The sequence below is a fragment of the Petaurus breviceps genome, unplaced genomic scaffold (assembly GCF_028583685.1).
Source record: "Petaurus breviceps papuanus isolate PSGF00001 unplaced genomic scaffold, PetGlider_PUasm1.0 689, whole genome shotgun sequence".
Taxonomy (NCBI): Eukaryota; Metazoa; Chordata; class Mammalia; order Diprotodontia; family Petauridae; genus Petaurus; species Petaurus breviceps.
The window spans coordinates 6,854,842-6,868,255 of record NW_027186458.1 but is presented as its reverse complement, the minus strand read 5'-3'; the positions used below and the strand labels follow the sequence as shown (position 1 = coordinate 6,868,255).

Below are 13,414 nucleotides of genomic sequence, written 5' to 3'. Positions count from 1 at the left end.
ACTCATTGGGGAGTAGACTGTTGTGGACGTAGCAGCTATGTGTGTCTAGGGGAGGGCCAGGACCATGTAGGAGTCACAGCCTGTTCAGGGAGACAAGATGGACACGGGGAATGTTTAAAGCCCAGCAAGAAGGCCACGGATGAGGGCTTGAAGGCTGGGGGAGCACCAGGGCTCCTCTGCTTTCGGTCTGGGAGGCTTTCACGCAGGAGTCGGCACTTACACTGGATGCTAGAGTCTGGGGAGGGGCGGGGGAGGGAGCTGAGCACAGGTTGATGGCTCTTTATTTTTGTCTCTTCTAGGCTGGCTCACTGTGGGACCCAATCTCACCAATAGCAACTTCAATGCAGAAACGTACGCTTCCTACTTCAGCATCCCTAATTCCCCCCTGACAGGATGTACAGAAGAGATCGAGAGGCTGCGGCCAAAGTCACCCCCTCCAAAGTCAAAGTCTGATCGAGGAGGCGGTGCCCCGAGGGGGGGCGGCAGGGGGGGCACTTCCGCCGGGCGCGGGGAGAGAGGCCGGGAAAGGAACCGGTCAACCTTCCGAGGGGAGAGGGGTGGCTTTCGAGGGGGCCGCGGAGGGGCCCACCGCGGGGGCTTCCCCCCTCGCTAGCTCTGGTGGAGGTGTGACCCCTGCAGTTCCTCTCTTCCTTTGGTCTCTGCTGGGGACTCGCTTTAGGAACCAAAGCCAGTCGACTCCTCCCATTTGGAAACCATCGGCTACCTCCTGTGCGCTTCTCACCTGGCAGGCTCTGCCTGCTGTGTACTGACTAGGTGACCGTGCCATTGGTCACATGCATGTGGCTGAGCAGGGAACACGCAGAAGTACCTTAGCCCAGACGAGATTAGTCTAGCGTGTTCTAGATCAGCCAGGCCCTTTACTCTGTGGGAACAGCCTAAGAAAACCTTGGAGCCAAACTGTTCTTAGTGCCGGGACAAGGAACTCGGCCTGCTCGCGCTCCGTTTCCTCAATCACTTTCCTGACAGGCCTAAGACCTGTCTGGGCATCGGTGAAACAGAATGGGAAACCTGCTTCTCATTCCTGCTCCGACAGCAAAACCATGGGTAAGACGGTTTGTTTTATTTTTTTTTGTTTTGTTTCAGAGTCAAACAGGTCGTTAGGCAGAGTTTGGCTCTTGGGCAGGCGCAAGAGGCAGAAGCTTGTCAGAAGCGTGACAGTAATACTTCTGTGTGTATCAATGACTCCTTGTCTTCCTATAAGCATGATGGCAGAAGGTCCCAATCGTCCATGGGCTTGGGCACTCTCAGACTTCCAACACCCACTGTAGGTTTGTTTTATTAAGTAAAAAAGACGTGTAAAGCTGCAGAAGCTGACCCAAGAGGGGCTAGGGATTATTGGCTGCCTCCTTTACATATTCCTGAAAATGGTAACAAAAGTGGCGTTTGTCTGAAGAATTTAAGGAGAAATCGGCTTTCATTGTAAAAATTGTACAGTGCAGCTTATGGAAAGAAACCTGATCCCGCTCATTGCAGCTCTGTGTTTTGTTTAAATTTTTTATGAGAGACTGATTTGTTGAGTCACTTATATGACACTTTCTACAACCTAGTCCTCTTCTGTAACTCTTGCTGCCTTTGGAGCAGTGAGAATGATTCCACTGTTAATTTTGATAAATGACATTTTGTAATATTTTGAGTAGGTTTTTTTCTTTTAAATGAAAGCTGAGCATTCTATGCACACCTTAAGACACATCATTTGGGGAGTCTGCTTCAAGGAGCTGAGTTGGTTTTATTTCTGGATGAAACTCCTGGAAGGCTAAGAGTCAAAGCCTGTTTAGATGTTAGTAACCCATCAAGCAGCCAAGAAACTTCATGGAAACATGGCTGTTCCATACTGCGTTATGCTGAATTCTTTTTGTACAGTTATATCTGTACGTTTTACTCAAGTGGCACCTCCGGGAACAGATCTGCTAGGAGTAAAGTTCCTTTTCATGAAGCCGCACCCCGACTGTAGGAGGTTGGAAAAAGCTCTGGTCTCCTCAGTTCCTTGCTGGGTTGGTGTTAGTGGAAGTTGAGGAAAGGTGGCCTGTATCTTGAGAGGGGACACATGGCACCTCTTTGGGGGACCAGGGCCTGGCCATGGCTGAGAGGAGAATCAGGCCTGGCATTCAGACGAACTATTCCTACTTGAAATGGGCGTCTGGACTAGATCAGCAAGGGAGGCACGTGCAGCCTGGCCCACAGCTGTGGGCGGCCTCCTCGTCACTGGACAGGATCCACCCATCTCTCAGGACACTTCTCTGCCTTTCTCCCCAGTGTTCATCTCTGACAGACGTCACTTTGGGAAGCAACTTCAACCTGCCCTCAGACAGTACTTCCCAGGGCCTTGTCCAAAGGCTCCATGAATCTCCTTGATTAAAGGGATTTGCATAACTCATTTGGGGAAATACATGATTTAATGTGGGTTTCTTCCAATCTTATGAAGCCTCCAAGAATGGGTTTTTAACGAGAGTTTGCAAGCCCTGGGTTTTGAGGAAATTCCTAGCTTACTACAAATCAGTCTCATAAATAACATCCTTAAACGAATTCTTAACAACAACCTTAAAGATAGACATGGAGCAGCTAATGTGAAGTTGGACCACAAATCTGCCCCTCTCTAGGGTTCTTTTGGGCTGACTTAAATGATAAAAGTTTACAGCATACCAACTCTAAACCAGGAAGAGAGGAAGAGCTGGACCTCCGACTGACTGACTGTGAATGGGAAGGTCACCCAGGCCGGTCTGTCCCTGAACGAGGACCTGGCAGAGGCCTGGCACATCCCTCCTTTGTAAGGCAGCCCTCCTCACTTTTTCTGGGTGTTCAAAGCCAGAGATGCTTCCACTTCCCCACTTTGACCCTAGCCCTGCCTTCAGTGACTGAGCAGACAAGGCCAACGAGCGCCTCAGAGGGCTAAGCCCCCTCCAGTTCAGGAAGGACCCCTCCCTATTTCTGTAAGGACCTCGTCCTTCCCCTCTCTCAGGTCCCCTTTTCAGATCTCTCCATTTCCTCTCTAGCACCTCTCAAATCTGGCCTCTTCATGACTCATAGAAGCACCTTCCTTGTGACCTTCATCACCTCCCACCCGGCCCATTGCAGGAGCCTCCTCATTGGTCTTCCTCAAGTTTTTCCCCATTCCAGTCCATCCACACAGTTACCAAAGTGATTTTCCTTAGGCATGGGTGTGACTGCACCCTTGCTGGCCCTTCTCAGTAATTGGTAGTTCTTTATGGCCTTGAGGAGCAAATTTAACTCCCCTGCTGGGCATTTAAAAGCCCTTCCTAACCAGGCCTGGCTATCTTTACAGGATTAAGGGTTTCTCCCTTGATAGAACTCTATACCTTACCAACTTTAGATAATTGCTTACAGTCTTTTGAGTATTTTTCAGCTAGGTTCTCACAAAATGAATGCCCTGAATCAGGCTTGTTCAGCACCGAGGGACCGGATTGACTTGGCCAGTTTTGGTTGCTGACCTCTGATTTTCTGCACAAATTGCTGGCAGACACAGCTGCCCTTCAGCGTGGTTACTGTGGATGTTTGAATGGGTCCTCTTTAGGAAGTTGATTTAGATGCTGAAGGCTCATATAGTGGGGCAGGGGAGTTGTCAGAAGCAGTAAAGCCCAGCCAGTTAATCAGTTGCTTCATCAGTCTCTGTGTTTTGGAAGTTTTGCATTACCCATTTATAGATTTCTTTTAGGGCCTTCATTAATCTCTTGCGAGGGCTTCCATCTTGGGCCCTGTGCTGCTGTTGTTCCATGGTGCATCATGTCTAGCTGGGGTGGGGCTACAGGGAGGGAGGTAGAAGGGAGAGAGGAAAGAGGAGCTATAGTGCCAGCCCCTTTTCCACCTCTTGTTCTGAGCACAGTAAACAAATAATAGTCCGAGTGCTTCTAGAGAGCCACCCCTCGACTGCCCTGGGGACCAGCTCCTTGGTCCTGGGCCTGTAGACACCGTTTCCCTCTGATGTCTTTCCCCAGTAGAAGGAAAAGCCCCAAGAAGATGGACAATCTTAACTCTTTGGGTCTGTCTCTGGTGCCGTGCACTGCCTGGCAGCTTACAAGAACTGACATGCTTTTTTCTTTCAGCTTCCATCCTTCTCTTCCTTTGGCTCTAGTACTCTGTGTCTTGTAAGATGTTCAATCTCTAGAAATTCTGGGGGACGGAGAACTCGGGTGCTCTGGAGGGAAGTAAGGGATGGGGTGGAGACTCTTGGAATTGCTACCTCTCAGGACATAGCTTTTATGAGGACATTTGTTTTTGCACCTGTTTCTTTAATAGAAATATTACTCTCTTAAATGGAATATCTTGTCTTACTACTGTAGGCAGACTTTGAATTCAGATTTGCTATACCCTAGGTTCAAAGTGCCACTCGCAGTCATTAGGGAAAGGTAAAGTTATCCTGCTCTCCCACTAACACCTTTCACTTTCTTATTACCCAAGAAACCTTAGAAATAAATAGGATTTGGGGTGAGTTGAGAAGCAGCTGCAGGGTAGGCAGCAGGCCAGAGTCAAGCCGAGTTTAGCTGCGTTTGGAGTCAGGACATTGGTTCAGATCCGGTTCTGTTGTCCTCGGGCCAGGTACAGAACCTCTCCAGATGCCTTACTCCTATATCCATTCATCCTAGCATTACCTTCAGCATCCCTCCCCAACAGCGGGACTTTTCCAGGCCATCACCTCTGCCCTGGCTACACCAGAGGCTCTTAACCCTCAGTCCAGCAACTTGTTTTAAAATTGTTTGATGACTATTCCAATACAATTGTGGGCTGTGGGTTTTTTTTTCTTTTTGAAATTGCTTTACGTGCTTTAAAACATTTTGAGACTAGACTACCAAGAGGTTCTAGGACACAAAGGTAAGAACCTTGGGCTACCGTCTTCTGAACTTGCGGGTCACCAGCCCTAGTATCCACCATCACCCTTTATTCTTGACTTGTGCTTCAGCCAAACCACAATCCTGCATCACTCCCAACTCCAGCCAGAACTACCACAGTAGTAGTAGAAATGCATCTTTGCTCAATTCTCTCCCTTCTCCAATGTCTCCCCACAGCAGCAGCGATCTTCCTTATGCCTATGTGACCAAAAACAAGGGGCGCAAACATACAATGAAAATGTTTTTAATAAAATTTGTTTCATTTTGGTTATGTTTTAAACTGCTGGTAAAAATCCCTTAGGTTTTAGTACATAATAAATTGCACTTAACACAACAAATGTTTTTCTCTCCTTAAACACCTAGAACGAAGCAGTGAAGGCTTACTCTCTGCGGTCAGCTTGAGTTGGGTTGGTCACCAACCAGCCGCAGGGATAGAGCTGCCTTGTGATAGGGTGGTAGAGAGGCAGCCATGTTCTTGTTAACATCAGGAACACCACCACCCAACAGGTAGGCAGTGCAGACGCCTGAGATGTTCCAGGGGCTTCGGTCCAGGTCTAGTTAGACCTTAGCATCAAAGGAGAAACTGAAGGCAACTTGATTTTCTCCCTGGAGTTTGGATAAAATGTTTTCAGAAGATCACAAGTCCCTTCAAAACAAGATGTACAATGTGGAATAGGCCAGGTTTGTGGTTGCTCCTCCAGGGTCAGTGGAACTCCATGGGCAGGCCAGCTGGTACAAGTCTCTGATCTACATGGATCTGCTGAATATGAACAGGGTGAAGATGTACCCCTGCACCCCTGCCAAAGCCAGTTAATGGAGAAGGCTGGTTCCAGGTGGGACAGAAGGGAGATTGGGGCCTGAAAGAGTTAAGTCCTTTAACCCTGGATTGAAAAGGGCAGGCAAACTCTATAGCTTAATAATGGTTATGTTGAAGGGTTGAAAAAAATTGTTGACAGAATTTAATAAAAAAAAGCTTTTTTAGGAAGAGTTTTAATTGTACACCCTTAATGTTCTGTAAGGAATGAATAGCAAGTTCTATGTTAAGTCTATCCATCCAGATAACTTTGAGTACCTTTTCTTTTGATTGGTGATTTAAGTGGTCAAAGGAATTAAGGGGAGAAAGTCACTCTACCCATGCTGGTGTGCACCTTCTTAACAACTTAGTCTTGAGAATTGCCTAGGAGTTTTGAGACCTTAAGTGACTCACCCAGAGTCATACAGACAGTATGTGTCAGCAGCAGGACTTGGGCCCCGATCTTTCTAAGCCGTAGGCCAGCTGTATTCACTGTGCTGCTGTCTTTTCTTTCTAAATCCCAAGGTGCATTTACCTTTGAGAAAATGCTTAATTTGATGGAAAAGATTCATATGAACTGATTTATCTCTATTAATTAAGATCCCTATATATACAGGTAGAAACCTTCAAAATTGTACAAAGAACCATTAACAAGGTTGACAGTTTTATGGACAAAATAAGGAATGGAGGGAAAAAGGTTCAATTCACAACATGTAATTCTAGAAAGTTGCTGAATGCACATAAGATTCTCTACCAGAGTCTAAGCTTTGTTTAGATTGGCTGTGTAAGTGTTTTACCATTGAATGGAAAAATGAGTTTGAAATGGAAAAATAAGTCTTTTACAAAATTAAGTACCATATAAAAATGAAGGTGGTTCTTCCTATTTCATCAGTGGGAAAGGCACCAGGGTCTCCTCTCCCTCCATACATCTATACAGCTTTATAATTTATAGAAAAGAAAAGAAAGAATTGAGAACGAGTCCTGTAAACGCTGCCTCATCTGAAATGCATAGACTTGGGTAATTTTCTGCCCCCAGAAATTGGTGCTTCCCCTGTGTTTCAGGGCTGACCATCTTGTCCGTCCTCCAGCGGGTGCCTGAATACAGCTCTGTAGGCCCCTAGAGAGAGAAGACGCGCAGTGTAGATTCAGAAACCAGAGACTGTACAGGAAGGAAGCCTTGGGGAAAGCCCAATGCAAACCCTCCTTCAGGACAGTGACCCAGGGAGTATCATCCCTTGGAAACGGGAAGCTGCCCACAGACGGAGGGGCCAGCTTGGCTGCCTCTAATTCAGCAGCTGGCAGATCTCTTTGTGTACGCAGCAAAGAAAATCGACATAAGATGCTCCTCCATAAAGACCTTTGTCTTCCACTAGGAACTGTCTGAAGACCACCTCTGGCTGCTCTCGCTGCTTCACGATGGTGAGCTGGAAGAAAGAACATCCAGTCATCAAAGGGCTCGGCAGTGCTCGTAAGCCTAAAAACAACGCCCCTCCTGACAAGGATGCCTAGTTTTAAAAATGGTGAATGGTCACCTAATTTAAAAAAGTTAATTGGGAGACATGCCTGTGAGTTCGAGAAAGACAGAAAGGCATGGTCAGGCAGAGGGGGCAGCCGTGGTGCTGGCCCTGTCCTTCCTACCCCACATCCATGGTTTATAGCCCTCCCTGTGCCTTCCTATGCTTTTTTTTTTTAAAGTGCTTAGGCTAGCCAGTATGCTGGTATCAAAAAAAGGCCTTTAGATTCTAACAGGATGAAATTAAATAGGAAGGATGGAAACAAGCTTTTAAAATTGTATTTTAATTTTTAAATTCCATTTTATCATTTAATTTTTTTAAGCATTCATTTGTTTGAGTTTCAAGTTCTCTTCTTTCCCTAGCCCCTCCCCCACCCATTGAGAAGGCAAGCATTTTAATACCTATCTTACATCTAAGTCATGGGCATTTCTATATTAGCCATGTTCAAAAAAAAAAAAAAAAGAAATTAAGTGAAAAATTAGTATGCAATCTGCACTCAAGAGTTTATCAGTTCTCTCTCTGGCAGTGGATAGTATTTTTCGTTTTGAGTCCTTTGGAATTGTGTTGGTTCATTGTATTGATCAGAGGACATAAGTCTTTCATGATTAATCATCATCACAGTATTGCTGTTAACACGTACAGTGATCTGGTTCTGCACACTTCACTTTGCGTCAGTTCACATAAGTCTTCCTAGGTTTTCCTGAAGCCATACTGCCCGTCACTTCTTAGAGCAGTAGTGTTCCATCGAGGTCATGTACCGCAGCTTGCTCTGTGTTTTGTCATTTTCCTTTTCTGCATGTTAGCCATCCTGATGTGTAGGAGGCAATACCTCAGTTGTGTTAATTAGCATTTCTTTAATTACTAGTGATTTGGAACATTCTTTACTATGACTATGGGAAGCTCTAATTTTTAATGAAACCTGCCTGTTCATATCCTTTGGCCATTTATCAGTTGGGGAATGGCTTTTATTCTTTATCAGTATGGCTCAGTTTACTATATATTTGAGAAACTCAGTCTTTATAAGAGAAACTTGCTGTAAATTTTTATTTCCCAGTTTCTTGCTTTCATTCTAGTTTTGGCTGCACTGGTTTTAAATTTCATGTAATTACCCATTTTACTCCTTGTGATCCTCTCTGTCCCTTGTTTGGTCATAAATCTTCCCTTTCCATAGGTCTAACAGGTAAAATTTTTCCATGATCTCCTGATTTGCTTATGATATCAACCTTTATGTCTAAATCATGTACCCATTTCGACCTTATTTTGGTAGATGGTGTGAGATGTTGTTTCTGCCTCATCTGCTTTTCAGTTTTCCCAGCAGTTTTTGTCAGATAGTGAGTTCTTACCCCAAAAGCTTGGATCTCTGGGAAACAAGCATTCATTAAGTACCTCTGGTATTCCAAGTGGTGAGTTAAGTGCTTTCCAAATATCTCATTTGATTAGTGAGGTAGGTGCTGTTATTATCCTCGTTGTTCAGATGAGAAAACTGAAGCAAACAGAGGTGAAGCGACTTGCCCCAGGTCACACAGCTAATAAGAGTCTGAGGACAGATTTAAACTCAGCTTTTCCTGACTTGGATCCCGTGCTCTATTCACTGCTGCCTCTGCACTAGGTTTAAAAAAAAAGTCAACTACCCAGGTACAAGATGGGGAAGAAATGGCTTGACGTCATTTCCTCTTAAAAAACAAAACAACCAAAACCTCATGGTTTTTAATTAACTGTGAGGTCAGTCAGTAGGAGCCAAGTGTGATACAGAGAAGAAACTCCTAACCCCTAGAGCAGTGTGACCCCAACAGTGTCAAAGGGAAGACCTACCATGAACAGCCAAAGAATGAATGTTGTGAAATTGGAAAGAACAAGCTTGACCCCAAAGAAGAGAGAACAAGACGTTTCCTCTCCTCTGCAGATGTGGGGAGGTGGTGGTCCTTGCTTGTGGAATACTGCATACAATAAATTTTTTCAGGATAGTCATTGATTTTGCTGAAATTTTATCTTCCTCTTATTTTTGGGGGGAAGGGGGTTACAGCTTTTTTTTTATTAGCTTGTTTACTTTTAGTTTACAAGATTCAGATTTTCTCCCCCCCCCCCCCCCCCCCTGGCGGCATACAATCAAGTATAGGATCTGTAAATGCTTTCACATTAGACATTAGTCAGGTTATAAAGAAGGACTGTGTCAGATGGAATGAATGGGAAAGAGGAAACAAAACCAAACAGGAAAAATAAAGAGCAGATAGTTTGCTTCAATCTGGGTTCAAACTCAGTTCTTTCTCTGGGTGTACCTCTTATTTTTTCTTAAAAAAAATTGTTATAGGAAATAACTCTTGAAGGGAGGAAGAGGAACATGGGGAAAATATCAAGATATCAAGAGAAATAAAAATAGGCATAGCATCTGAGGCCGTGGGAGGCATGGTTCTGGTATATACTGTCTGGTGTGCCACATTTGAGGAGGGACACCGATAAACTTGGGACACTCAGAGGCATGGGTCCACTGCAAAACGATTTGGGTTTGGTCTGAAGGACTGCCAAAAGTGAGAGAGAAGGTCTGAGACTTGAAACAGCCTTTATTAAGCCAACTGTCTGGGAATGGCTTCTGTTTCTCTTGAGACAGGAGGATGAAGGGAAGGGAGCCTCATTTTGGATTATCTGACTAATCTATTTAGTTCAAATGTGACCAACTGGGAAGTGAAGAACTCTTCAATACCATGGCTTTCCAGAGGTGGTGACTAGAAAAAGTCAAGGGGGCCAATGATAAAGTACCTGCAACAACAGGGGAGGCAGGGAGCTGAGGGTGGAGGCAACAGGTGCAGCTTCCTTGCTACTCATCCGTGTGACCCACGTTTCGAGGGGGCTCAGGTTCCTCTTAAGTTGGGGTCCGGGAACTTGGCTTGGAAAAAAGTATGTCTTTGTTTTTTCTCACCCGTGGCTTCCTTCCAAGTCCTATGTATTTTACTTTCTATGATTTTGAGAAGGGACCCATAGGCTTCTCCAAACTGCCCCAGGGGTCCATGATAGACAAAAAAAAAGGCACTGAGCCCATGACCCAGAAGATCTTTAAGAAGACCCCCTTTCTAGCTCTAAATCTGTGATCTTATGGTCCTCACAAAGCATTCATTTTCCCATTGTAAAATAATTTAACAAGTTTGTTACAGGCAGGGGTGTGCTGGTAAATATTTGACAATTCTATCTCAAAAGTTTACAGCACATACCTTTGAGTTTAATCTGCATCACTAAAGTTTTCTCTCTCTCTCATGTAAGACTAAACAATCAACAAAATAACAAACCAAGCCTGGATTTACATCACGCTCATTTTCAAGGCGTAAATGCTCACACTGGAAATTTAATAATTGGCTCTCCAACTAGGGCACCCTGATCATAAGGATCAGGGGAAGCTCTTTGGAAACCGTAGAACATGAACTTCAGTGACTCTCACTGAGGATGACTGAAGCCTCGGTAGCTCCCTATTTTTATGGAAAAGACTTTCCTCTCTCCCCTTATCCATTTGTTCCAGGACCGTGAAGAAGAGCTTCATATGACTGCAAATTTATTCTTAAGTTTTGTACCATGACCTGTATTATGTTTGCCCTTGGGTGATGACAGGTAGCTGGAGAGGCTTCCAGATGATAGGATGAATAAAGGCTCCTTCCAAAGACCCCGTGATAAAAGTATAGCAGGCATGTTACAACAGGTGGGAAGAAAAGCCACAAACCAATCCAAAAGGAATACTGTAGAGATTATAAAAAACAAGCTTGACCCAATGAAGAGGTATGAGAAGACACTCACTCTCCCCCACCCTTTGCAGAGTAGGGGAAGGGGGGGCCATGGGTGCAGAACATCGGAAAGACTCTGATTTTTGAATGTATTGATTGGTTTACTGATTAGTAGAGTTCTACTCAATAGTAATGAAATACTAGAATGAAAAACTCTGCTTACCTTCATGGAATATGGCTTCTTCTGTTGGATATTACTCATGGTCAGTCTGAGTTTCTGAGAGTATGGACTCCCCACTTCAGGCAGTGATGTCTGCATTAAGAGAATTCAAATTTAAGGTTCAAGTAGACGTACTTGAAAGGATTGTGTTTATACCTAGTTGGCATTGGGACAGGTGGACTAGACTTCTGAAATGGATCATGATCGAAGTGTTAGCTTGACTTAAAACTCCTTTCTGCATTCATATTTGCCATTCTTACTAGGGAAATAGAGAATTATCTTTTTCGGGAAAAACCAACAGTAAGAATAATCCAGTTAATTTTGGAATACAATTCCAAAAAGGGAACAGTGATACATCTTTGTATCAGGCAAACAATCTTCCTCTGGCCCTTTGACCTGGGCACATAGTGGAATCGACACAAGGGCACCTAGTTTTATGATAAGGATGTTTTTGTGCAGTTCACTCTTTAAAAAGTCTTCCCTGTACATGTGCTCTCCCTCATTAGAATGTGAACTCCTTGAGGTCAGGGACTCTCTCTGTGTCTGTAACACTCAGCACAGTGCTTGGCCAGAGTAACTGCTTAATAAAGGTTTGTTCTCTTCATTCATTGGCTCATTCTGTTCTGGGTGGAAAAACCCAAAGTTATGTTGCTGAGAAAAGGTCTTTTATTCCTCTTTTGTGGAGTTGTGACTCCTTTCACAGGTGTGCATTTCTAGAAATGACAACTTCTCTCCAGTGAGCACTATAACATCTTTATAATAAACTTTGCTAGACTGAATTTTCACCTGGACAAATGGGACTCGAGTGTCCTTCAATCTGGTCAGTAGACTATGGAGCTGTAATCTGTCCCCACACATTCCTTTAAGGATAACAGGAATTTGGGCAGGTTTCTTCCATTAACACTCAGGACTATCCCCAGATTGACCCCTAATATTAGGATACCAAGACCACAGACATCACCTGTGATCCTTTTACAGGAGGAGTGTCCCTGGAATGTCCAACAAGAATTCCAGAATGAGGATTCATTCAAAACAATGGCCAGTATTGTTTTGAAAAACAAGTTGTAAGAGAGGTGGCTAATGCAGCATTACTTCCCACTTTGTGCATGTATCAATAAGATAAGCTTTTTGCTGAAAATATTGGGAAGCCCCTGTACTTCCTACATGCATGTTTTCTATCTGGATGCCTACGGGCTGGTATCCTGGTCTGAATGGGTAGGACCCCTGCCAACTCTGAGATTCTGGCATCTATTTCAGAGTACTAATAGTACTTCCCAAGGATGGCAGCTGTCTGTTAAATAAATCAATGCCTTGTGACCAAAAGTGTCAACCCCAGCCTGTTTCATTTGCTAACTTTCTGGACAAGCAGCATACCTTACTTTTCACGTGTGTTAAATAAACCTAACTATAATGACCCTAGGTTCCTTCAAGGCTCAGTTCACATACCCTTCCTGCAGAAGGCCTGGCCTGATTCCCCACCTCCCACAAACTGACTTTGTACAAGTGGTTCCCTCAACAGAATACCAATTGTTTGGGGGCAGAGTCTAATTGGTTTAATTTTTTTTCTTTCTGTTCCCAGTGCCTGCCCTATAGTAGGCAATGAACAAATGCTTGTAGAATAATGAAGGAATTGTATTATTTCTTCCTTTAATGGGGTAAAAATACTTCGTAGGTTCATTCACCTTTCCATGCTGCATTCTAGATTGTTTTTGTCTCAGTCTCTTTAGTGGGAGGTTTCCTTTTCTTATAATTAAAAATGTGCTCTTAAGATTTTCTAAGTTTTATCCTCTGCTCACATGAGGTGAATCTGGAAGGGACCTGAGAGAAATGTTTAGCCAGATTCTTACTTTACGAATGAGGAAACTGAGGACTGAAGAGATTCAGGGATTTGCCCAAGGTCACACGTATGGTAACTGAACTGCAATTTGAACCCAGATCTTTTGACTCCCAGATTTACCATTTTTTTTTTTACTATACTACATTGATAAGCTGTTTACCACTAATTATTGTACATAAAGACTACACATCCATACAGTAAAAAAGGCTGGGGTTTTCTGGTGATAAGATGAGCCATGGGACACCACAACTTCCACAAAATAAAAATGGCAGGGGATTCGAAGACGATAGAGACTCAATCTGGGGCCCAAGTGGCTCACAGCATCACTCATTGTGATGTGTACAGAGATTGGTGCAAAGGATGTCATGCAGAATTAGAAGATCACTCACTGAGTGAAAGAAAGGCTAAAGGACGGATGGGCCAGATGCCGTTTGGTGCCACAGATAGTGGCCTTCAGATGCCGTTGGTACCACAGATAGTGGCC

The 13,414-nt window shown here is 44.2% G+C and overlaps 2 protein-coding genes across 5 annotated transcripts in view; one reads left to right on the top strand and one right to left on the bottom strand.

The window, feature by feature from the left end:
• The window catches only part of METTL14 (methyltransferase 14, N6-adenosine-methyltransferase non-catalytic subunit), a 33,051-nt gene extending 23,914 nt beyond the window's left edge, over window positions 1-9,137 (top strand). For 2 of the 3 annotated variants that reach the window (XM_069104903.1, XM_069104904.1), the window contains exon 11: window positions 300-5,142. In XM_069104903.1, coding sequence (XP_068961004.1) covers window positions 300-613 — 314 coding nt within the window. In that variant the 3' untranslated portion in view covers window positions 614-5,142. Of the gene's footprint in view, window positions 1-299; window positions 5,143-7,028 lie in introns of those variants that run through there. The other variant, XR_011171776.1, reaches the window with a different exon arrangement.
• SEC24D (SEC24 homolog D, COPII coat complex component) overlaps window positions 5,091-13,414 on the bottom strand; it is a 101,941-nt gene continuing 93,617 nt past the window's right edge. For both annotated transcript variants that reach the window (XM_069104901.1, XM_069104902.1), the window contains exons 21-22: window positions 11,097-11,186; window positions 5,091-7,079 (exon numbers count right to left, since the gene is read on the bottom strand). In XM_069104901.1, the coding sequence (XP_068961002.1) occupies window positions 6,939-7,079; window positions 11,097-11,186 (231 nt within the window). In that variant the 3' untranslated portion in view covers window positions 5,091-6,938. The remainder of the gene's footprint in view (window positions 7,080-11,096; window positions 11,187-13,414) is intronic.